This window comes from Brachycentrus maculatus, unplaced genomic scaffold (assembly GCF_059751285.1).
Source record: "Brachycentrus maculatus isolate JH-2025_06_01 unplaced genomic scaffold, ASM5975128v1 h1tg000360l, whole genome shotgun sequence".
Lineage (NCBI taxonomy): Eukaryota > Metazoa > Arthropoda > Insecta > Trichoptera > Brachycentridae > Brachycentrus > Brachycentrus maculatus.
In genome coordinates, this window is record NW_028281109.1 from 99,024 (window position 1) to 124,833 (window position 25,810).

Here is a 25,810-nt window from a genome sequence, read left to right on the forward strand (position 1 = left end):
AGATGGTTTGGACATGTGGAACGAATGAGTGACAAAAGAACGGTAAAACAAATTTATGAGGCGAATGTTAGTGGGAAAAGAAGCAGAGGAAGACCGAGAAAAACATGGCACGATCAGGTATGCCAAATACTTGAAAGTGGTCAGGTTAGGAGTCGTTACAATCGGCGGGTATGTATGAGGAGATGCATGAACGTGGAAGAGGCGAAGAATGTTTGCAAGGACAGAGTGGTGTGGCGCTCTATTATCTCTGCCTACCCCTGCGGGGAAGCGGCGTGATGGTTAGTTAGTTTTAAAATATTTTAAATGATTTTAAAACAAACTGATATAGTGGTAACTTAACGCGTTGACTGCTTTGGACTAGGAGTCATCTCCTGCTGTGTTTACTTGCCATATTCCTGCAGCTATGATGAACTTCGTAGTATATCAGTGCTAATATCATAGTCGTACAGGAGAAAGTGACCAACTAACAAAACGTAAAATGTCCAGGAGGGCCATTTAAGTCACTTTTGCTTGGCAACAAAATAAACACCAATGCAGTTAGTCATTTCTACCAAGTCAGTATATTATACTTCCAAGTTTAAAATCCTTTGGGATATTTTCAGGGCAATATTAAGCTAGTAAGATATCAAATAGTCAATGATCACGTTTTTGTAAAAAATACACTTGGCCTGTATGACTACGATATGTCCGTGATACCACATTTCAACGATAGCTAGAAAGAATTATTACTTACACAACGCGTGATACCTCAGCTGTTCGTATATAGTGTATATCTATAACGCGACTCTATCTTATTCAATCGCTTTGTATCGTTGTGTACGCGTCGCTCTCTCCTGCTCCGCTCCCGTGACATCGGAGCTCTCTTTCTCCTTCCCTCCGCTCTGTATCTTTCTTCTCTCTCGTGTAACGAAATGTGGCTAGATATAGGTTACATCGTATGGGACATGGGGAGATGGAAACACAAAGTCACAATCTTATAATAAGTATATTTCTAAATATTTAAAAGTACATAGATTACAAAAAAAAATATCAAAAAATTATACAATTTTGTCCATTTTAAAATACGTGTATTGCTTAAAATCGTAAATTATTATTACATTCACTCATATGCCGGATTCCACTCCACAAGCACTCCACATCAACATGCTTCAGGTATCTCAACAGAGACGAAGACGGGAACATTGCCGATGTCAAGACGCCCGCCCAAAATAATAATTTATTCCCAACTTTCCCAATACACCCATAAATTTTCTCTAACCTCTGCTGCATAGGGCCCCACACCCTATGGAAGCAGTGCTATCTTGATCGTCAACACGTGAAAAAAGGTGATTGGAGTAAAAAAAGTCATAGATGGCTGTTGTGAACTCACACGGACAGTGTCACGAGATTGATAAATACATCTAGGAGTTTCGAAAATTTGAGATGTGTGGTCGTCGCGACCACGGGCAGGATGGTGAATGTTGCACGTGTGTAAAGTGATCGCTTAGCCAGCCCGTGACGGGTCGTAAGCCCGGCATAAACACCCAGACTTCCATACTCTTCTTCATCCGTCTTGAGATGTCAAGAAAAAAGCTCCGAACGAAGAAAACCCAGATTTGTGAACAAGTATTTGGACACATTTTTATTTGACCCTGCTGGGAATTGAGCCTGGGACCTCCGGCGCGGTGGCCTAGCGTGCTAACCACTAGACTACAGTACATTTTGATTCTTCCGCAGTCGAGTTTTGAAACGGGTGTCTTGACATAGACGAAGATAAGTTGAAATAACATTCCAGGCATGAAAATACTTGACATACGCAACCTCCCGAGCCTTTCCGTCTCTGTTGAGACTCGCATAGCGAGCATTGACGCGAGGCGTCCCATCCTCGCGGTGCGTAGGGCACTTGGACATTCACATTCACTCCGAAATACAAATTTAACATAAAACACTAAAATTTAACATCTTATACAAAATTACACAACAGTATAATTTATACATATTTTAAAGTAGAATTGTCTTGATTCAAGTATATTTATAAATATAGTGTAAATTGGCACCGCATTCTCGCCAAAGATGACGCAATGATATAGTTGCGCTACTACCAGTTGCGGGAGTACAAGACCTCCAATTAAAAATAATAATAAAATAATAAAAAAATACATCGAATCATATTCTTCTCCCGAAACTAAGGTGCATTAACAATCAAATTAATTAATGGTAGTTTATTTGTTCCAAACTACAACTAGTTTCGGGAGTACATGATTTTTGGCATGCATTGAATTGACTCTCTTTGCAAAACTATAGTGGATTAACATTTTCAATGGTAGTTTATTTGTCCCAAACTACTACTAGTTTCGGGGGTACGTGATTTCCACACTCCTCCCGAAACTATAGTAGATAACATATTCAAGGAAAAAGGAGGAGAGAAAGACCGAGAAAAACTTGGCACGGTCGGGTGTGCAAAGTACTTGGAAGCGGTCATGTCGGGAGTCATAATCTATAGTCGGCCGGTATGTATGAGGAGACAAAGAAAGTTTGCAGAGACAGAGCGATTTGGCGTTCTATTTTCTCTGCCTACCCCTGCGGTGAAGCGGCGTGATGGTTGGTATAAACATAATCGCCGTGCGTCACAAGAGAGTGGAAAATAATTGGGCGATGCAACTTTTTGAACGGAACCAGTCAACTTGACAACTGCCCGCGAATGCAACCAATGCGGGTAGTTGTCAAATTGACTGGATCCGTTACGCTACATTTTTGTGAAAACCCTAGCTTAAAAACACATAATTTAAATAATATCTCACATACCTATATTTTTAAATATTCCATATATATTTTTATACAATATATATTCTACAATGCTATTTAAAAAAAATTTAAAAAAAAAATATTTATCTAAAAACAAAAATCACATTATCAGCGATTCGTGATGGAAAGCCGTCGGCGGTCCGTACAAACAAGATGTAAATCCAAGATCGGAGATGTCCGTCATCACAGTTCAAGGAACACTCCTTCAATTAAAAATTGACACACATATATATATATATATATATATATATATATATATATATATATATATATATATATATAATGTTCTTCTTCAACCCTCATCCGCACCCGATGGTGCATAGGGCACTGCATCGACCCTCCACTTCAGGTACCTGTCCAAGGTGGAATTGGATAAATATTAGAGTGAAAAAATCACTTATATTTATTTGACCCCCCTGGGAATCCGACCCGGGACCTACAGTACGGTAGCCGAACGTGGCGACCATTACACAAAGGAGGCGGACACATATATATGTGTATATATATATATATATATATATATATATATATATATATATATATATATATATATATATATATATATATATATATATATATATATATATATATATATATATATATATATATATATATATATACACATATATATATATAATAGCATTTTAAATGCACACAGTTATTAACACACTGGCTGCCAAATTAGTAAAAATAAACCGATCCTTGGGGCCACAACTGTTAACATAATACTACATAAAAATATGAAGGTTACATTCAGGGACCAGTCCAGGGTAATATCAAATAAATATTACAGTGTAAAATTGCTAATATTCAATACAACCCGGGACCTCGGCTAAACACGAGCATTACGCCGCGGGGCGGATGAAACTCGTATGTACCGTGTGTCGTGTATGCGGGAGTAGGCGGACAAGGCCGGGGAGCGGGGGGCGGGGCTCCTAGGGCATGAAGAAGTCCGGGTGGTCCGAGTCCTTCTCGAAGCGCTTGGCCTCCTCCTGCATGCTCTCCTTGATCTTGAGGATGGCCGCCGACTCGGTCTGGTCGCTCTGGTCGCCGCCGGGGCCGCCGAACCCGCCTTAATAGAAACAGTCTTATCAACCGGCTATTAGTGAGCAACTACACATGTAGAGGAAGACCGAGAAAAACTTGCCACGGTCAGGTATAATCAGGATCAGGTACCCTAATGTATCAAAGTGAAACATGGAGTTGGCAAAAGAAGGATGAAATTAGACTGAATGCAGTCGAAATGCCATCTCTCAGTGCGGCAAAACCACGCATCATAGATGTTCCAATAGTGAAATAAGGAAGGGATGCAAAGCTGAGACAAGCATTATTGATAAAATCAAGAAAGGTGTGTTGAGATGGTTTGGACATGTAGAACGAATGAGTGAGGAAAGTACGGTAAAACAATTTTATGAGGCGAATGAAATTGGAAAAAGGAGCTGAGGAAGACCGAGAGAATCTTGGCACGATCAGGTATGCCAAATACTTGAAAGCGGTCAGGTTAGTAGTCGAAACAATCGGCGGGTAAGTATGAGGAGATGCATGAACGTGGAAGAGGCGAAGAATTTTTCCAACCAATTATTTCAGGAAGCTGAACTTTTGGAGCTACGAGAAATCTATTGCCAACAGTGTCTAAGATACGTTTTTATGCACCAACATTTATTTCCTAAATGTAATAATACATCTAGCCAAAGGATGAATAGTTTATTAGAAATCCCTTTTTCTAAATCCAGACTTGCGCAAAGACACTCATTTTTCATAGCTCCAAAACAGTTTCTCCAAGACTATTAGATGTTAATTACTTAAGTTTGTTAACCGGATCCACGCGGCTCGCATAACCGTATGTGTTTTCATAAAACATGGCCCATACGCGGCTGACATAACCGTATGTGTTTTTACTTTGCTCCAAGTTTCGAACCTCAGTTCAACTTGGAGGGATTTTTTCATGGTGTGGAACTTTGGATAAAATAATGCGTCAATCCTCGGCCTTATGACATCTGTTGAAATATCTGACCAATAATTTGTAACATCACAAGGATAAATAAAAGAACAGATCCCTGATTTTTCTTGCGGTCGGTAATTAGTCCGCACCGTAATCATGCCCTATATCTGTCTCACTCTCGACGCTACGCATCGCCAGTGGGTAAGAGTGCAGACACACGATGCGTGCTTTGATTTATTTATGTTACAATCTTATTTGTTTATAATACGATATATTTCAAGAATAATGTGACACAAGTGTATTATAGAGTACCAAAAAGACACAATGAATCCCATTGAACGTTTTTGTTTAGGAAAATAAATCGTTTCTTAACTTCTTTCTTAATACATGATAAAAGTAATCATTTTAAAAACGGCGAAATACCGCCGCGTACGAGTGTCTCTCTGGAACATAGTTGACGCGGTTAAAAGGTTAAATGTTAATTCCCTAAGTTTGTGTAGATTTAAAATTTTGCTTAGATTGTTCATTTAAGGGACAGATTGAAGCTGCTTTTTCTTGTAGTACATGCTTGCTAAAGTTTTACTTTTTCATCTTTATTTTGTTAAGTTTTTAATTTTATTTAAAAAATATATATAATAATCTTGTAGTGTCGCAGGGAGTTTGAAGGGATTAACACTATGTGGGGTAACATTTTACCTTCACATTGGTTTGAAAATGCCATAACTGGCGAAACAATTGTCACAATATTATTTTTTATGCGTTTTTCAACAATAAAATACAACTTAAAACTTACTCATAACCCTTATCCGAACCCAATGGTGCATAGGGCACTGCATCGAATTGACGCAGTGTTATCTTGATCATTACTTACACAAAGGCAAGGTGATGACTCTTGCGCTTCAGGAACCAGTCCAGGGTAATATTAAATAAACATTACAGCGCAAAATCACTAATATTTATTTTCACCCCCCTGGGAATCGAACCCGGGACCGAAAAATAGTCCGATACGTGAAATGACTCAAACTAAACTGGAGATTGAGATCGCATAAAAACTCTAGATTTCTGGCGATGTAAAGGTACAAGCGGCACACTAGCCAATCCGGACAAGACATCTCAAATAACGTGGACAGACTATTGCCTAGCACCCGGGTAGCGAATTACCCTTCGAGGCGTTTTATTTCACGCTGATAACAAACCCGTATATTGCCGTCTCCCGCCGAAAACCGACAGTCGACAAAAACGGCATTTGCCGTGTCCCGCAGTTGACCGACAGTCCCGAAGACAATGTGAAGAGTTAGTTGGGAGGATTGGATCTAGCGGGGGCATAGTTACCTAGGTTTTTTTTCTTTGTTGTGTCACTTAATATCCCTTGTTTATTATCTGCCAAGGTGATATGTTTGGGTCTGTTTTTAGTGTAAAAGTGTGCTTCTACGTGTGATGTGCTTTGTGTACCTACATTAGCTGTGGCACGGAGTAGTTATTCTTTCCGACATTTGTCTTACGGCTAAGTAGTTACCTAGGTTGTACTCCGCCATGCCCCCGGCCGAGTCGTCGCGCGGCGTGGAGGGGCCCCCGCCCACGCCGCCGCCCCCGACGCCCCCGGGCGACGACTTCATGCCGTCCACGCCGCCCAGCCCTGTAACAACAAAACAATATTCATTGGTAAAACAGTAAATGTTATAATTTTATGAGATGTGTCAACAATTATCCCGAGAGACGTCTCGTATATCATTCGTTCATTTCATTCAGACCCTTATCCGCATTCCGATGGTGCATAGGGCACCGTATCATTTAAACGCAGTGTTAACTTGATCGTTAACGCATCTCATAAAATGATAACTTTTACTGTTTTACCGCACTGTACACTCGCCATCATCACAAGAGACGTATCGTATATCATTCATTCATTTCATTCAGACCCTTATCCGCACACTGTGGCAACCCACAACAATCTAATGAACGAGCATAATCGAACACGCTGTGGCAACTCGACAATCGAATGAACGAGCATAATCGAACACCCAAACCGAGCTCGGCCCGAACAGGAACCAGAACGTCACATTCCGTCACCGCCCGTCCAGTGATCGACACGTCCTCCAACTGTTCTCACATTAGAATCACGCGATTATTCTTAAATATTTCTTGACTGTAATTTTCTAGAACTGAATAAATTTGTGTTAAAAGTAATCCGCTTTCATCTTGCTTCCCTTCTGTTAAATTAAGTTGGTGTTCAACTAGAACCCATAACACCAAGGATGCATAGGGCACCGCATCATATAAACGCAGTGTTACCTTAATCTTTATTTTTAAAAAATCTTAGTAAATACCACTATTTCTTAAAATCTAATGTGACACGTGTTTCGATGCATTCCGCATCATTTTTTGAAAATGATGCAAAATGCATCAAAACACGTGTCACAGTAGATTTTAAGAAATTGTGGTATTTACTAAGTAAATTTTTAATTAAAAATGGATAGATTTTACCACAAAGTGACTGCCGAATCAATTAATGAAGTTATCTTGATCGTTAGTTAACACACGAAGGAAAGGTGATCAGCCCTCCGCTTCAGGCACCAGTCCAGGGTGATACTGAATAAATATTACAGTGAAAAAATCACTTATATTTATTTGATCCCCCCCTGGGAATCGAACCCGGGACCTCCAGAATGGTAGGCGAGCATGCTGACCATTACACTACGGAGGCGGACATAGTGTATATAATAATTAAGGAAACACTTGTTTTAATACTAACTAACTAACTAACCATCACGCCGCTTCCCCGCAGGGGTAGGCAGAGAGAACAGAACGCCACACCACTCTGTCCTTGCAAACATTCTTCGCCTCTTCCACGTTCATGCATCTCCTCATACATACCCGCCGATTGTTTCGACTCCTAACCTGACCACTTTTAAGTTAAACCACTTAAGTTTTATTAAAGACTACTAGTTTCGGAAGCTAAACTTCCACCGTCAGGTCTGAATAATTATTAGACCGTTATTATTAGACGTCAGTTATTATTTAGACCCGACAATGGAAGTTTAACTTCCTAAACTAGTAGTCTTTAATAAAACTCAAGTGGTATAAAAACAAGTGTTTCCTTAATCATTGTCACATGTCTTACCACAGAGTTAATGCCCAAACAATAAATAAAATGCCGTATATATATATATATATATATATATAGTCTTGTCCGCCTCCGTAGTGTAATGGTCAGCATGCTCCGCTACCGTTCTGGAGGTCCCGGGTTCCATTCCCAGGGGGGTTTAATAAATAAATGTGATTTTTTCACTCTAATATTTATTCAATATTACACTGGACTGGTACCTGAAGTGGAGGGCTGATCACCTTTCCTTCATGTGTAATCGATCGAGATAACACTGCGTTTATATGATGCAGTGCCCTATGCACCATTGGGGTGCGGTAAGGGATTTATCATATTTATATATATATATATATATATATATATATATATATATATATATATATATATAATAAATATATATATATATATATATTTTTTTTTGAATTACCTAACGTCCAAGTGACTCTGAAATCTAGCTACGGCTTATGCAACACCGTTTATCATGTCCCTACTCAGGCTTCAACTTAACAAGATTCATAGCCTATGCCTACTTGTGAGTGGATTTACTCTTTATGTTTAAAGTTACTATAATTTCATGTAATTCATGAGTGAAAATTCTAGGCAAAAACACTCGCCGGTGCCGTATATATGTATTTACCATGTTAAAGGCATTAGTCGTTCAATAAATAAATAAAAACCATAATACATAATAAAATACACCATTTTGTTGATGTTAGGATGTGTTCTACAGGTAGTGTGGAAGGAGTCACCTGCAGATGATTTTAATAGTAAGTTTTTGAACTGTCGGGTAATATATCAAAAATAAAACAAGGTTTGTTGGATTGAATTCTACATTTATTTATGTAAATGTTAATACGTGACGCGTTTCCTCTTCTTAGGACATTATCAAACACTCACCAATTAGAATAGTGTGTTTGATAATGTCCTAAGAAGAGGAAACGCGTCACGTATTAACATATACATAAATAAATGTAGAATTCAATCCAACAAACCTCGTTTAATTTGGGATATATAACCCAACAATTCAATATGGAATTCTACCAACTGTCTGCAGTTACAGTAAATAAATTAAAGGCATTAGACGTTTAATAAATAAATAAAAAACATGTATTATACATAATAAAACAGACCATTTTGTTGGTGTTAGGATGTGTTCTATAGGTAGTGTGGAAGGAGTCACCTGCGGATGATTTTAACCCTTCACTGCATGGCTTTTTTTTGCATGACTGCATTGTCCATTCGCCAGGAACTATGCTTGGATGGCTTGACTCTGGCCAATGTCTGTACCCGACGGATTCTCCAGTTCTTTCAGATGGCCTGGAACGACTAGTTGTGATCGGTAGCCTGGAGGGAAAGAGAGGGAGAGGAAGATCCCTCGCACGATGGACCGATCAAATTAAGGCAGTAGCAGGCACCTCGGTGGTTGGCCTGCGCTACGTGCAGCGCAGGCAAGGGATAACTGGAGAAGAGTCATTGCTTCTGCAAGGGTCACAACCCTCAGCAATGAGGAATAAGACGGAGAAGAGATGACGGCAGTGACAGTTCGTCTTGGAGAGACAAGTGAAGTTGTTATTTTGGCGTCCATAGCGCGTCTTATGGATAAATTATGAACTATATACGTGAGTATGAATGTATCTAATCAGCAACAACAAAGAATGGTTGCGTATATTTTTAAAGAATGTTTTAACACTAACTTTTGGGTATGTAACAAATTGGATACACTATGCAGTGAAGGGTTGATAATAGGCTTTAAATGACTGTTGAATGCTCCCCCATCCAATTAGTGGTTGGGCTGATGAATGGGGCGACTCACCGGAGTTGCTGGAGTCCTGCGGGGAGGGCATGATGGGCGTGCCGGGGCCCGGGGGGCCGGCGCCCGAGGGGGGCGCGCCGTAGCCCCCGCCCGGGGAGCCGCCCGCGTACGCCACGGGCCCGCCGCCCTGCCACGCCGCCCGCGCGCCCATGCCCATGCCCGGCGGCATGCCTGTAACACACACCGCACATTACACACTACACAAACTTTTCCTATTCAAGGTACACCTACCAAATTAAGAAATTTCTTATATTTTTTTGGCATAAATATATATTATACATTGACGTGGTTGAACTAACTAACTAACTAACTAACCATCACGCCACTTCTCCGCAGGGGTAGGCAGAGAGAATAGAGCGCCACACCACTCTGTCCTTGCAAACATTCTTCGCCTCTTCCACGTTCATGCATCTCCTCATACATACCCGCCGATTGTTACGACTCCTAACCTGACCACTTTCAAGTATTTGGCATACCTGATCGTGCCATGTTTTTCTCGGTCTTCCTCTGCTTCTTTTCCCACTAACATTCGCCTCATAAATTTGTTTTACCGTTCTTTCCTCACTCATTCGTTCTACATGTCCAAACCCTCTCAATACACCTTTCTTGATTGACATCTATCATACATCGTTTTGTCGCACATTCTTCTGAGAGATCGCATTTCGACTGCATTCAGTCTACTTTCATCCTTCGTTTGCCAACTCCATGTTTCACTGCCATACATTAGAGTTGGAACCAGGACTCCGTTGTGCACTGCCAGTTTAGCTTCCGCTGATAGGTTTATATTTGCTATAACTGATTTCAGTGCACCATTCACTTTGTTCCCAGCATTCACTCTCCTTTCTATGTCTTTATCAATCTTTCCATCCCTAGAAAACATACTACCCAAATACACGAAATCATCTACCTGTTCCAAAATCTAAATTATCCACAATTATACAAAAATAAAATTTGTAAATATCTTAACTACTACTACTACTACCATCACGCCGTTTCCCCGCAGGGGTAGGCAGAGAGGATGGAACGCCACACTCTTCTGTCCTGACATACACTCCTCGCCTCCCTCACATCCATACATCTAGTCATACATCAAATATCTTAAAATTAATTGTATAAATTTGTGAAGGCGTATGATAAGTCACTAAACAAACTAACATTACTAGTAAAACTAGCCCCACTAACAGGAATACTAACACTTGAAAGTCAAATGTAAAAAGTGGAAATAAAAAATAACTCGACACTGGCTATAACATCCAAAAGGGGTGAAAAGCCATTAACTCTATCCACGCGGCTCGCATAATCGTATGTGTTTTTACAAAACATTCTCCACACGCGGCAGACATAACCGTTTGTGTTTTCACTTAGTTTCGAACCTCAGTTCAACTTGGAGGGATTTTTTCATGGTGTGGAACTTTGGATAAAATAATACGTCAATCCTCGGCCTTATGACATCTGTTGAAATATCTGACTAATAATTTGTAACATCACAAGGATAAATAAAAGAACAGATCCCTGATTTTTCTTGCGGTCGGTAATTAGTCCGCGCCATAATCATGCCCTATATCTGTCTCACTCTCGACGCTACGCATCGCCAGTGGGTAAGAGTGACACACGATGCGCGCTTTGATTTATTTATGTTACGATCTTATTTGTTTATATTACGATATATTTCAAGAATAATGTGACACCCGTGTATTATAGAGTACCAAAAAGGCACAATGAATCCCATTGAACGTTTTTGTTTAGGAAAATAAATCGTTTCTTAACTAAATACATGATAAAAGTAATCATTTTAAAAACAGCTAAATACCGCCACGTACAGGCGTCTCTCAGGAACAAAGTTGACGCGGTTAAAAGGTTAAAAAGAAGGACGTATAGCGAGTTTCCACTGTATAAGAGGTCGGGGGACGCAGAGAGAAGAACAAGACTCACCGGGTCCCTGCGGAGGCGGGCCCCGCAGCGGCGGGTAGGCGGAGGGGCTCATGGGGCCCATGGCGCCGGCGGGCCCCCGCGGCGGGTTCATGCGGGGGCCCATCATGCCGGGCCCGCCGCGCTCCAGGGAGTTGCCCATCATGGGCTGCCCTGTAACAAGCATCTCAAACGTAAAGTGCTCTTACTACATTTTTGTCAATTTTGATTTTTTTTTTAAATTATGTATCTAACGTCCAAGTGACTCTGAAATCTATTCAATTTATTCAACAACAAAAAATTAATATATACATTTTTAAAACCCTTATCCGCACCCCAATGGTGCATAGGGCACTGCGTAATTCAAACGCAGTGTAATCTTGATCGTTTACACATGAAGGAAAGGTGATCAGCCCCCCGCTTCAGGTACCAGTCCAGGGTAATATTGAATAAATATGACAGTGAAAAAATCACTTACATCTTTTTTACCCCCTTGGGAATCGAACCCGGGACCTCCAGAACGGTAGCCGAGCGTGCTGACCATTACACTACGGAGGCGGACTTTTTTTTTTTTTTGATTTACTGTTTACACAAATATTTCAATTTCATACTGTTTCTGTGAGCCTGGGCGGCTCATTATTACAAATAGGTATCAAATTGTGGTAGAGTGAGTTCGAACCGAGAAACTCTGACCTAAGAGTCCGCGACACTAACCACGGGACCACAACCCGACACAAAATTTACACTACAGTGAAACCTCCATCTATCGTTTTAAAGGCACCTAGTGAAATAAACTACGAATGCGGGAAAACAATGAATTCGGGATAAAGAAGTCAATATACAAGGATATATGATCGAGTAAAGATACCGTCCTCCAATAGCATAACCATTGGTAGGTTGAAATTTTAAGAATACAAGTTTTGGATGTAAATAAATGTATTAATTTAAAAAAAATACAAAGTTGAACAGGACCCAAAGATCTTCAGACCTCTTCTGCTGTATCCATCACACAAGCTTTCCATAGTCTGTATCCCACACGTTAAAAAATAATGTAACATTTTGAGTGTGTCCAAATACTTGTTCACAAAATCTGGATTTGAACAAGTATTTGGACACACTCAAAATGTTGTAAATAAATTATCTGGTCAAATTATAAGCTTCATAATAAAAATGAAAATTGTATTTTCTGGCGTTTCTCATGTGTGTGATTATAATCCAGGATTCGGACCTCACATACTAATATAAGAGTTTCTGCTTAATAAAAAGCTTCTTTACATCTCACCAATAGATGTCTCTAGTGAAGTTCTAGTGACTCGAGAACAAGGTTTCTAAATTGGTTCATATATATAGAACTTCCGAGAATTTGAGTAGTGTGGTTGTCAATAATGGGTAGAATTGGTGAATGTTACACGTATGTAAAGTGATAACTTAAACCAGCCTATGACAGTCGTCAGTCGTGGATCTTATATCCAATTACGGGATTTATTTTCATATTGTTTTTTAACATCTCATCAAAGATGAAGAAGAATATGGAAGTCTGGGCATTTACGGGGCTGACGACTGTCATAGGCTGGTTTAAGTACCAATTCTACCCATTATTGATAACCACACTACTCAAAATCTTGGAAATTCTATATATATGAACCAATTTAGAAACCTTGTTCTTGAATCACTATTGGTGAATGTTACACGTGTGTAAAGTGATCGCTTAAACCAGCTTATGACGATCGTCAGCCCCGTAAATGCCCAGACTTCCATATTCTTCTTCATCTTTGACGAGATGTCAAAAAATAATATAAAAAAAATATTATCGTCGAATGTAACAAAATTGAGAAAATGTAAAAAAAAACAGATAAATTATATCAAATATGTAGCGTAATTCAAACGATGAATGCGGTAAAATGTTGGATAGAAAAGATCGATGCAATCTATTTTTGCATGAAATGAATTCGGGGTAGAAGAAATAAACGACGCATCGGGGAAAACGATTATTCGAGGAACGATAGACAGAGGTTTCGCTGTATTTACAAAATTGCTCACCCGGCGGGCCGTTGAAGTCGTTGGGCATGGGCATGCGCACCTGCGGGCGGGGGCCCGGGTACCAGGAGCCCATGAAGGGCTGCGGGCCGGCGCCCAGCAGCTGCGGCGAGGGCGCGCCGGGCGGCGAGGGCCGCAGCCCCGCCGAAGGGAAGAAGCCCGCCGGCATGCCGCCCCCCATCCCCACTGCAATCATTTTCAAACTCATAAGTTGTTTATTTAGACTTCACGCACGGATGCGCTATTACACATTTACAAATATTACAGAATATTATTTTCCCGAGTGCTAACTAACTAACTAACTAACCATCACGCCGCTTCCCCGCAGGGGTAGGCAGAGAGAATAGAGCGCCACACCACTCTGTCCTTGCAAACATTCATCGCCTCTTCCACGTTCACGCATCTCCTCATACATACCCGCCGATTGTTACGACTCCTAACCTGATCACTTTCAAGTATTTGGCATACCTGATCGTGCCATGTTTTTCTCGGTCTTCCTCTGCTTCTTTTCCCGCTAACATTCGCCTCTTAAATTTGTTTTACCGTTCTTTCCTCACTCATTCGTTCTACATGTCCGAACCATCTCAACACACCTTTCTTAATTTGATGGATAATGCTTATCTCAGCTTTGCATTCCTTCCTTATTTCACTATTCGCACATCTATCATACATCGTTTTGTCGCACATTCTTCTGAGAGATCGCATTTCGACTGCATTCAGTCTACTTTAATCCTTCTTTTGCCAACTCCATGTTTCACTTCCATACATTAGATTTTCCCGAGTGAAGTCTCGTATAACTACTACTACCAACACGCCGTTTCTCCGCAGGAGTAGACAGAGAGGATGGAACGCCACACTCTTCTGTCCTGACATACACTCCTTCACATCCATACATCTAGTCATACATGCCCTCCGATTATGCAGCTTTTTATTTTGTATATATATATATTTATACATAGGTTCGAGGTCAGAACCTCGTATAACAAGTCTCAGTAATTTAATTGTCAATTAAACTCAATTTAATTTAACAAAAAAATAAATACATACATAACAAACAATACTATTTATCATTAGAACATTTTGAGTGTGTCCAAATACTTGTTCACAAAATCTGGATTATCTCCAATTACAGGAGTTATTTTCATATTATTTTTTGACATCTCATCAAAGATGAAGAAGAATATGGAAGTCTGGGCATTTACTGACATTTACTGGTGGACTTTACACACATGTAACATTCACCAATTCTACCCATTATTGACAACCACACTACTCAAATTCTTGGAAGTTATATATATATGAACCAAATTAGAAGCCTTGTTCTTAAATCACTAGAACTTCACTAGAGACATCTATTGGTAAGATGTAAAGAAGCTTTTTACTAAGCAGAAACTCTTATATTAGTATGTGAGGTCCGAATCCTGGATTATAATCACACACATGAGAAACGCCAGAAAATACCATTTTCATTTTTATTATTTAAGCTTATAATTTGACCAGATAATTTATTTACAACATTAACATGTGATTCAAGAACAATGTTTTCAAGAACAAGAACTTCCAAGAATTTGAGTAGTGTGGTTGTCAATAATGGGTAGAATTGGTGAATGTTACACGTGTGTAAAGTGATCACTTAAACCAGCCTATGACGGTCATCAGCCCCGTAAATACCCAGACTTCCATATTCTTCTTCATCTTCGATAAGATGTCAAAAAATAATATTTATCATTAGAATCCTAACTGTCCATCAAACATTACAAATATATATACAAATTAAATTATACGTTATACTTCAAGGGTGTCTCAAAATTAATCGCCGAATAAAGTTTCAAGAATTCGAGTAGTGTGGTTGTCAGTCGTGGGTGGAATTGGTGAATGTTACACGTTTGTAAAGTGATCACTTTTTACATATGAGATCCAGACTTCCATAGTCTTCTTCATTCATCACATTTCTATCTATCATTAGAATCCTAACTGCCCATCAAACCTCCTCCCTCTACCTCCTTCCCTAAACTCCCTTCTTCCTTTGCCTTCCTTATTATCATCAATTTGTCATTTATGTTTTTTTTTAATGTTCAAGTACCATCTACCCTCTGATTGCAAACAGCTATATATGGTATCAAACGTTTTGATCAATATCACTAGTCTGTTTTTGGTTGGTTGGAAGATATTGCTTTTCAGCAATAAGCCCGCCAATGTACTTATTTATTTTCTGTACATGAAGTTTAAATAAATAAATATTCAAGGCGTATATCGGTAGTGTAAAGGCAAAGGGGTATATCTGTCTCAGACCAAATTTTACAGGAGAGAAAAACAAATGTGTGAAATTAAATAACTCATTAGTTTATTGATTTGGCGTTTAATTTGTAGAACTCCATTTCAATTTATGTATTAATTTAAAATCAAACAAAGATTTTTTGAGTCTACTAAGTTGTATTTTATTAACAAAAACACATTAAAAAATTATATTGCGACAATTGTTTCGCCTTGTTAGGGCATTATCGAACGAATGTCTGTCTCAATCAAACAAACTAACTATTAAGTGTAGTACAAGCTAACTAAATAATTTTTAAAAAATAAAAATAAAATGTATCCCTCAGTTTTAGGTGCTTTGCCAATAAATAAATAATTAAAATATAGCAAATAAAAGAAGCGAATGGACGCCTACCGTCGTTAGGCGGCGCGGGGCCGGCATTGTGTCCGATTCCGTTGACGCCGTAGCCCGAGTTGACGAAGCCGTAGTCGTGGAACGCCTTCGCCTCCGAGGAGTGCTCGCAGGTGTCTCGTCTCTCGGGGGCCGCGCAGTACAGGTCCCAGAACACGCACCACCAGGAGTGCAGGAAGCCCGGCGGCTCTCCCAGGGTGATGTTCTTCTCCCAGCGGATCTCGGACAGGAAGGTCTGCGCCGCCTTCTGCGCGCCGACATGGAGCAAGTACTCGTACACGTACAGGGCTAGCTTCTCCCTCGCCTGAGCGTCCGACGGGACCGTGGACCCCTTCCCCTTGGCGTACATTTCAGACGGATTGAGTTGAGGTCGCTATCGGCTTGTTTACATGAAGCGCGACTCTCTACAATACTGCGGCAAATGTCACTGATCGATGGCGTCCGCGGAGCGTTCTGTGGACTAATAACAGCGAACTGTCAAGTAATTTGAGAGCGTGTTCGCGAATGTACTCGGATAAATACTTTTTTCAAATTTTGATAACTTTGACCAAACGTTGGTAGATACCGAGGAAATACGATTTATTAATTTATTTTTCATCATTCACATAATAAAAAAATATAATTTGCATAAAATACCCTCCCTGGGGTTACTCGAACCAAACGGGCATTTTACAATCTTCTTCATGAGTTACTTACAATCTGTGAGGTTTGCTTATTTCATGACCAGTCTACTCCCGTTTCCATCCCCCGCTTGTCTCTTCAACCCAGCGCACCCACTACAACGCATACCGGAGATAATCTTGTCCATGTAGGTTAAGTGGGGTCGTCATTTGTAGTTTATGCCATTGTACACATTCTCCGCCATACTTGTAAGAAGCAGGCATAGTATTGTATATATATTTTTTAAAACTTATAATTATATTGTATCTACTAAAACCTGCTAAAATTATTATTCACAAACATTGAAATCATAAAAACCAGAAGATTGAAAGAAACATGTACCATTTTTTTTTAAATCCATCTTTTCTCAATAAATTATTAATTTCAAGCTTTATAATTTATGACAAAAAACATACCAATTTTTTAAAAATGCTAATATTGAAAGTAGATACTTACGATAAAGACTCGTTTCTTTTGCGAACACCATTTCAATAGGCTGTAAACATTCGAAAACAGCTACTTCTATTTCCGGCGCCATTTTGTGTCAAATCTTTGCCTTCCTTTTCCAGCGGTCCTTTCGCCGCGTGGTCCGTTTCACACCACACTAGAGTAAAATAAGGCTGCAACATGGCCATCCGACCAGTGTATAGGCCCAAAATCGTCAAGAAGAGGACGAAAAAGTTTATTCGTCACCAGTCCGACAGATATGACAAGCTCAAGAGGAATTGGCGTAAACCGAAAGGTGGGGAAATGACATATAAAATACTAAAATCCGCACGTTGTTGATCACCTTTGGAACGCCTATATGACGTTTATTTCTCTTTAATAATACCAGATTCTTATCCACAACGATGTCGAAACTTTGATCGTGTGAATCGACACAAATTTTTGTGCTTTTATTTCAAATACACGCGTTTTTGACACTTTGTTAGATATGAGTTTTTGAGGTTATGCGCTCGATTTGTGTATCGCTACCGATGATTTTACCTTAATACATTCCAATGGATCCTTCCTAGTGTAATTTGAACTGAGGATAATATTTTTATGAGGTAGCGAACACGACATTTGCACAATTCTCACGTGACTTGAAATGTCAAAAAACGTTTCGACTTCTAGTCGGCGCTAGATCAGTTTTTGAAACCGTAATTGTCGATTTATTAATTTTGAAACCGCTTTAAATTGAATTGAAAATCGAAATAGCTTTATCTGGTTCTTTATTTTACTATAAAAAGTAACGAATCGCATCAGTAAATCAGGTAATTTAAAAAGAAAAATAATTTGGATGTCGGTTGACAATATGTATGAAGAAGAATATGGATGTGTGGGTATTTACAGGGCTTCTGTCTAAGCTGGCACTTCTATTCACAACCACACTACTCCAGGTTTTGGAACTCCTAGATATATTGATCAAACTCCGAGCACAATATGTCACTCACTTCAACCATGTCATATATCAAACTTGATTTTTCAGGAGAACGTTTTTCACTAACTAACTATCACGCCGCTTCCCGCAGGGGTAGGCAGAGAGAATCGAACGCCACACCACTCTGTCTTTGCAAACATTCTTTGCCTCTTCTACATTCATGCATCTCCTCATACATACCCGACGATTATTACGACTCCTGACCCGGCCGCTTTCAAGTATTTGACATACCTGATTGTGCCATGTTTTCCCCGGTCGTCCTCTGCTTCTTTTTCCAACTACATTCGCCCCATAAATTTGTTTAACCGTTCTTTCTTCACTCGTACGCTCCACATGTCCAAACCATCTCAACACACCTTTCTTAATTTTATCGATAATGCTTATCTCAGCCTTGCATTCTTTCCTTATTTCATCATTCGAACATCTATCAAACATCGTTTTGCCACACATTCGTCTGAGGGATCGCATTTCGACTGCATTTGACATTTTTTAAAGTTTAAAAATATAATACAACGTATTAAAAATAAATATCAAGCCACTTATAGAACTTTTTACTTTGCAACAGATCTTTTTAGGTAAAACCTGAAGGTTTTTTCTCCATTTGAAAAATATTTAGTACATTTAAAAAAATTATTAAACAATGCCTTTTCTTCAAAATGCAAAAACAACACTTTCTGCCCTGTAGCGGGTAGATATTAAGTTAAAAATATGCCGCTTTTGCTGGGATATAGTACATTTTCTGGGCATTCCGAAAACATGCACAACTGCAAATTGACGATTTTTGATATATGACGTTGTTGAAAGGAGTGAGCGATGTGTGAGTTCACAACCGCCATCTGTGTTGGAATCTTCATTCTTCAAACCCTCATCCGCACCCAGTGGTGAATAGGGCACTGCATCATATAAACGCAGTGTTATCTTGATCGTTGACAATGCAAAGTGATCAGCCCTGCGCTTCTTGTACCAGTCCAGGGTGATATTAAATAAATTAGAAAGTGAAAATCGGTCATATTTATTTTGACCCCCCTGGGAATCGAACCCGGGACCTCCAGCACGGCAGCCAAACGCGCTGACCACTGCGCTACGGAGGTGGACAAAGTGAACATTATTTGGCTATTATTTATTAGGTACCAACCTGAAGAGGAGGGCTGATAACCTTTCCTCCATGTGTCAACAATCAAGATGACAGTGTGTTTATATGGTGCAGTACCCTATGCACCATTGGGGTGCGGATGGGGACTTGAAGAATATCTACTCTGATTTGTTTTTTTTTTAATTTATAATTTCGGTGAAATTTCAAATGGGAACAAATTTAATCTCATATCAATCGCTAGAACTTCACTAGAGACATCTATTGGTGAGATGAAAAGAAGCTGCTTATTGAGCAGAAACACTTGTGCAGGTCAAATCCTGGTATTACGAACTTCACGGGACCAAAAAAATATTTCGCCATAATGAAAATTCGCAACGCTGGACGTAGTATTACATTTTAAATTAATTTTATCGCTATATTATACTTACTCTTATGTGAAAATTAAAATTAGTTATTACCGTTACACCACACCCGATCTTCCGGCCGGTGATCAATACAACATAGGCACCTACCTACTACAGGACACGACGCAAATCAAACTATGATTTCCAAACTGCGAGACTTTGTTGGAAAAAAGAAATTTATTAGCAACGAAAGAAAAGTGAATATAAAGTTAAAATAGGTTTTTAATTTTTGATAACAATCGGAAATTTTCTTTTGGACTTCTCAATGTTTTGAAATGAATTGTAACATCTTTTAAAAATAATGAAAAAAAGGTTGGTTATTCTGAGGACGGCTTGGCTACATTGTATTTTGGTTCAGTACATTTGATATGGTAGATGAAATGCAGATTCGTTATACTGGTTTCGTTAATTCGGTATTCGCTACAAAGAGATTTGACCCGTATTGGTATGTTACATTTGTGTGGAACTTGTCGGCAGGTATTGACAACAGGGTGAGGAGGCGCTTCAAGGGCCAGTTCCTGATGCCCAACATCGGCTACGGCTCCAACAAGAAGACCAAGCACATGCTGCCCAACGGCTTCCGCAAGGTAACCTCCCATCCCTCCACTAGCTGCCACCGCTCCACGTCTGGCAACCTCCCGTCCTTCTCCCGGAGCTAACTGCGGTGAATCTACACTTGTTTCACCTCTAGTCGTTATGTCTGTCCGCCTCCAACAGGAAGACCAAGCACATGCTGCCCAACGGCTTCCGCAAGGTAACCTCCCATCCCTCCACTAGCTGCCACCGCTCCACGTCTGGCAACCTCCCGTCCTTCTCCCGGAGCTAACTGCGGTGAATCTACACTTGTTTCACCTCTAGTCGTTATGTCTGTCCGCCTCCAACAGGAAGACCAAGCACATGCTGCCCAACGGCTTCCGCAAGGTAACCTCCCATCCCTCCACTAGCTGCCACCGCTCCACGTCTGGCAACCTCCCGTCCTTCTCCCGGAGCTAACTGCGGTGAATCTACACTTGTTTCACCTCTAGTCGTTATGTCTGTCCGCCTCCAACAGGAAGACCAAGCACATGCTGCCCAACGGCTTCCGCAAGGTAACCTCCCCCATCCCGCCACTAGCTGCCACCGCTCCACGTCTGGCAACCTCCCGTCCTTCTCCCGGAGCTAACTGCGGTGAATCTACACTTGTTTCACCTCTAGTTGTTATGTTGGCTAATAATAATAATAAAACCCTTATCCGCACCCCAATGGTGCATAGGGCACTGCGTCATATAAACGCAGTGTTATCTTGATCATTTTACAAATGATGGAAAGGTTATCAGCCCTCCGCTCTAGGTATCAGTCCAGGATGATATTGAATAAATATTACAGTGAAAAAATCACGTATATTTATTTTACCCCCCTTGGGAATGGAACCCGGGACCTACAGAACGGTAGCCGAACGTGCTGACCATTACACTACGGAGGCGGACGAGTTGTCATGTCGGCTAACTAAATATAAATCAGAGGTAAAATAAGAGAATGTGACCAACTAACAAAACGTAAAATGTTCAGGAGGGCCATTTAAGTCACTTTTGCTTGGCAACAAAATAAACATCAATGCAGTTAGTCATTTCTACCAAGTCAATATATTATACTTCCAAGTTTAAAATCCTTTGGGATATTTTCAGGGCAATATTAAGCTAGTAAGATATCAAATAGTCAACGATCATGTTTTTGTAAACAAATGCACTTGGTCACTTTCTCCTGTATGACTAGGATATGTATAATATAAATATTATAAAGTAAAATAAATTTGGGAGGGGGGAGTCCGCCTCCGTAGTATAATGGTCAGCACGCTCGGCTACCTTACTGGAGGTCCCGGGCTCGATTCCCAGGGGGGTAAAATAAATATGTGATTTTTTCACTGTAATATTTATTCAGTATCACCCTGGACTGGTACCTGAAGCGGAGGGCTGATCACCTTTCCTTCGTGTGTTAACTAACGATCAAGATAACTTCATTAATTGATTCGGCAGTCACTTTGTGGTAAAATCTATCCATTTTTAATTAAAAAAATTACTTAGTAAATACCACTTTTTCTTAAAATCTACTGTGACACGTGTTTTGATGCATTTCGCATCATTTTTAGAAAAAGCGCATTTTGATGCATTTCGCTTTTTCTAAAAATGATGGGAAATGCATCGAAACACTGAAGCGGAGGGCTGATCACCTTTCCTTCATGCGTAAACAATCATGATAACACTGCGTTTATATGATGCAGTTCCCTATGCACCATTGGGGTGTGGATGAGGGTTTGAATGAAAATGAATGAATGTTGTGTTGGCTAATTAAATATAAATCAGTGGTAAAATAAATATGAACATAATAAAAAAATAAAAATGAACATAATTTAAGTATGAATATAATAATAAATAATAAAACCCTTATCCGCACCCCAATGGTGCATAGGGCACTGCGTCATATAAACGCAGTGTTATCTTGATCGTTTATACATGAAGGAAAGGTGATCAGCCCTCCGCTCCGGGTACCAGTCCAGGGTAATATTGAATAAATATTACAGTGAAAAAATCACTCATATTTATTCTTACCCCCCCTGGGAATCAAACCTGGGTCCTCCAGAACGGTAGCCGAGCGTGCTGACCATTACACTACGGAGGCGGACAAGTATGAATACATATAATAAAATAAATATGAATATAAATAAACAGGTAAAATAATACCCCTTCAGGCTCGTGGAACAGGTATTGTTATTTCTCAAAATAATATATGAAAAACTGATGGTAACGTGGTGTCCCGTGGGCAGGTCCTCGTGCACAATGTGAAGGAGCTGGAGATCCTGATGATGCAGAACCGGCGCTACTGCGCGGAGATCGCGCACGGCGTCTCCTCCAAGAAGCGCAAGCTGATCGTGTCGCGGGCGCAGCAGCTGTCCATCCGCGTCACCAACGGCGCCGCGCGCCTGCGCACCCAGGAGAGCGAGTAGCCACAATAAACCATCTCTAAACCCGACGCCATCTTTCATTGTCTCCCCCACCTATCCCCGACAACTGGCCGTAACACGGCCCGAAGCATACTTATACCAACCTCTATCATATACAATCACAGACTTTGCTCCATCTCTTTCCTTCACCGAGATATTCACTATCCAAATAGCCGCTAACTTGTATTAATTTACAACATTTTGAGTGTGTCCAAATACTTGTTCAAAAAATCTGGATTATCTCTAATTACAGGAGTTATTTTCATATTATTTTTGACATCTCATCAAAGATGAAGAAGAATATGGAAGTCTGGGCATTTACGGGTCATACACTGGTTTAAGTGATCACTTTACACACGTGTCACATTCACCAATTCTACCCATTATTGACAACCACACTACATACTCAAATTCTTGGAAGGATTCGGACCTCACATACTAATATAAGAGTTTCTGCTTAATAAACAGCTTCTCACCAATAGATGTCTCTAGTGAAGTTCTAGTGATTCAAGAACAAGGTTTCTAAATTGGTTCATATATACAGAACTTCCAAGAATTTGAGTAGTGTGGTTGTCAATAATGGGTAGAATTGGTGAATGTTACACGCGTGTAAAGTGATAACTTAAACCATTCCTATGATGGTCGTCAGCCCCGTAAATGCCCAGACTTGCATATTCTTCTTCATCTTTGATGAGATGTCAAAAATAATACGTATTAATTTGATACATGTGTTGGCAAAAAGCATAATTTTAAGTTAACTTTAAACTCACTTGCGGCTATTTGTCTTTGCACATTAGAACCGTCACACCTGTTGGGTAATATATCCTAAATTAAACAAGGTTATCGGATTAAATTCTACTTTTATTTACATATATCGCTCACTCCTTTCAAGAAAGTCATAAATCAAAAATCGTCAATTTTCAGTTGTGTATGTTTTCAGAATGCCCAGAAAATGTACTATTATCCCAGCAAAAGGGGCATATTTTTAACTTAATATTTACCCGCTACAGGGCAGAAAGTGTTGTTTTGGCATTTTGAAGAAAAGGATTGTCTAATTATTTTTTTTAAATTTATTAAATATTTTTCAAATGGAGAAAAAACCTTCAGGTTTTACCTAAAAAGATCTGTTGCACAGTAAAAAGTTCAATAAGTGGCTTGATATTTATTTTTAAACTTTAAAAACATTCTCCTGAAAAAAACAAGTTTTTTAATGACGTTCTTGAAAGGAGTGAGAGATATACCATAGTCGTGCATTAGAAGTGACCACCAACTAACAAAGCGTAGAATGTTCAGGAAGGCCATTAAACTGCCCTACACATACGAGCGTACGTGATCCGCGTCTTTTTTCCGCACCATTGCGCTAACCCTGTGCCAAAATTATTTAATCCGAGACAGGGAGGGAACCCGCTAACGAAAAAGTACATCAGTTTCGTCCTAAAAGCAACTATTATGGCGAAAAAAATCAGGTATGAATACAGCTAACATATCCAAAATTAAAGAAAGGTTTATTGGATTGAATTCTACATTTATTTATGTATATGTTAATACGTGACGCGTTTCCTCTTATTAAACAAACACTCAAGGAATGGAATTCTACCAACTGTCTGCAGTTATAATAAACAACTAACATTGTTTTCATAATTCTGTAGAAAAAAAGATGTCTTTTCTATGGAATTAACTGGGAAAATAACTAGAAGAGGGTTAGTCATTTTTACAAGTCAATATACTATACTTCCAAGTTTAAAACCCTTTGGATTTTTTTCTGGGCAATATTAAGCTAGTAAGACATCAAATAGTCAATAATCACGTTTTTGAAAAAATGCACTTGGTCACTTTCTCCTGTATGACTATGGTATGATAATATTTGAGTGTGTGCGTTTTGTCTTATTATGACATTATCAAACACTACACATATCGCTCACTCCTTTCAAGAACGTCATAAATCAAAAATTGTCAATTTTCAGTTGTACATGTTTTCGGAACGCCCAGAAAATGTACTATATCCCAGCAAAAGAGGCAGATTTTAAACTTAATATTTACCCGCTACAGGGCAGAAAGTGTTGTTTTGCATTTTGAAGAAAAGGTATTGTTTAATTATTTTTTTTAAATATACTTAATATTTTTCAAATAGAGAAAAAACCTTCAGGTTTTACCTAAAAAGATCTGTTGCACAGTAAAAAGTTCAATAAGTGGCTTGATATTTATTTTTAATACATTGTGTTATATTTTCAAACTTTAAAAACGTTCTCCTGAATAATCAAGTTTTTTTATTTATGACGTTCTTGAAAGGAGTGAGCGATATACGTAGATAAAAGTAGAATTCAATCCAATAACCCTGTTTAATTTGGGATATCGCTCGCTCCTTTCAAGAACATTATAAATAAAAAAACTTGATTTTTTAGAACGTTTTTAAAGTTTAAAAATATAAAACAATGTACTAAAAATAAATATCAAGAAGAAGAAGAAACCAACACTCTCTGTCCTGCAGCGGGTAAATATTAAGTTAAAAATATGCCTCTTTTGCTGGGAAATACTACATTTTCTGGGCATTCCGAAAATATGCACAACTGAAAATTGACAATTTTTTATTTATGACGTTCTTGATGGGAATCAACAATTTAAAATGGAATTCTACCAACCGTCAGCAGTTACAATAAATATGTTACACCTGTTCCCATCCTGAGGAACACAAGTGTGCCTCTCCCGACCCATGGTTTGAGCATCCTTCTGTAGCGAATGCTGCCATCTAGTTTGGGTGAGTCCGCAGTCGGTTTTGGACGCCGCAGAGATACAGCGTGGTACAGTTGTGTGAGGCTGGAGTCGCTATCACTATTAGTAAGGAGGTTGGGCATCTTGAGAAGCAGTCTGTGGCCATTTGTACCCTGCCTTACATCCCTCGGGAAGGTCCCCCGGGTCACTGCAACTGCTACACCTGTCCCCATCCTGAGGGACACAGCTGTGCCTCTCCCAACCCGTGATAGTTTGAGCATCCTACTGTATC

At 39.5% G+C, this 25,810-nt stretch overlaps 2 protein-coding genes across 3 annotated transcripts; one reads left to right on the top strand and one right to left on the bottom strand.

Annotated features, from left to right (window-relative positions):
- Positions 1-1,009: 1,009 nt before the first annotated feature.
- LOC148303610 (single-stranded DNA-binding protein-like) lies at positions 1,010-16,725 on the bottom strand. Of its 2 annotated transcripts, none has more exons than XM_088269682.1 (6): positions 16,256-16,725; positions 13,591-13,773; positions 11,575-11,724; positions 9,643-9,813; positions 6,243-6,362; positions 1,010-3,856 (listed from the first exon to the last, which is right to left on the bottom strand). In XM_088269682.1, the coding sequence occupies exons 1-6, from the start codon at positions 16,599-16,601 to the stop codon at positions 3,720-3,722; spliced, it is 1,107 nt and encodes a 368-aa protein (XP_088125808.1). In that variant the 5' UTR covers positions 16,602-16,725; the 3' UTR covers positions 1,010-3,719. The 2 variants fall into 2 exon arrangements, with proteins under 2 accessions (XP_088125808.1, XP_088125809.1); XM_088269683.1 differs by having other exon boundaries at positions 3,733-3,871.
- Positions 16,726-17,456: 731 nt separating this feature from the next.
- LOC148303611 (large ribosomal subunit protein eL32) lies at positions 17,457-22,838 on the top strand. Its single transcript, XM_088269660.1, has 3 exons — positions 17,457-17,654; positions 20,310-20,419; positions 22,633-22,838. The coding sequence occupies exons 1-3, from the start codon at positions 17,540-17,542 to the stop codon at positions 22,810-22,812; spliced, it is 405 nt and encodes a 134-aa protein (XP_088125786.1). The 5' UTR covers positions 17,457-17,539; the 3' UTR covers positions 22,813-22,838.
- The last annotated feature ends 2,972 nt before the right edge of the window (positions 22,839-25,810 follow it).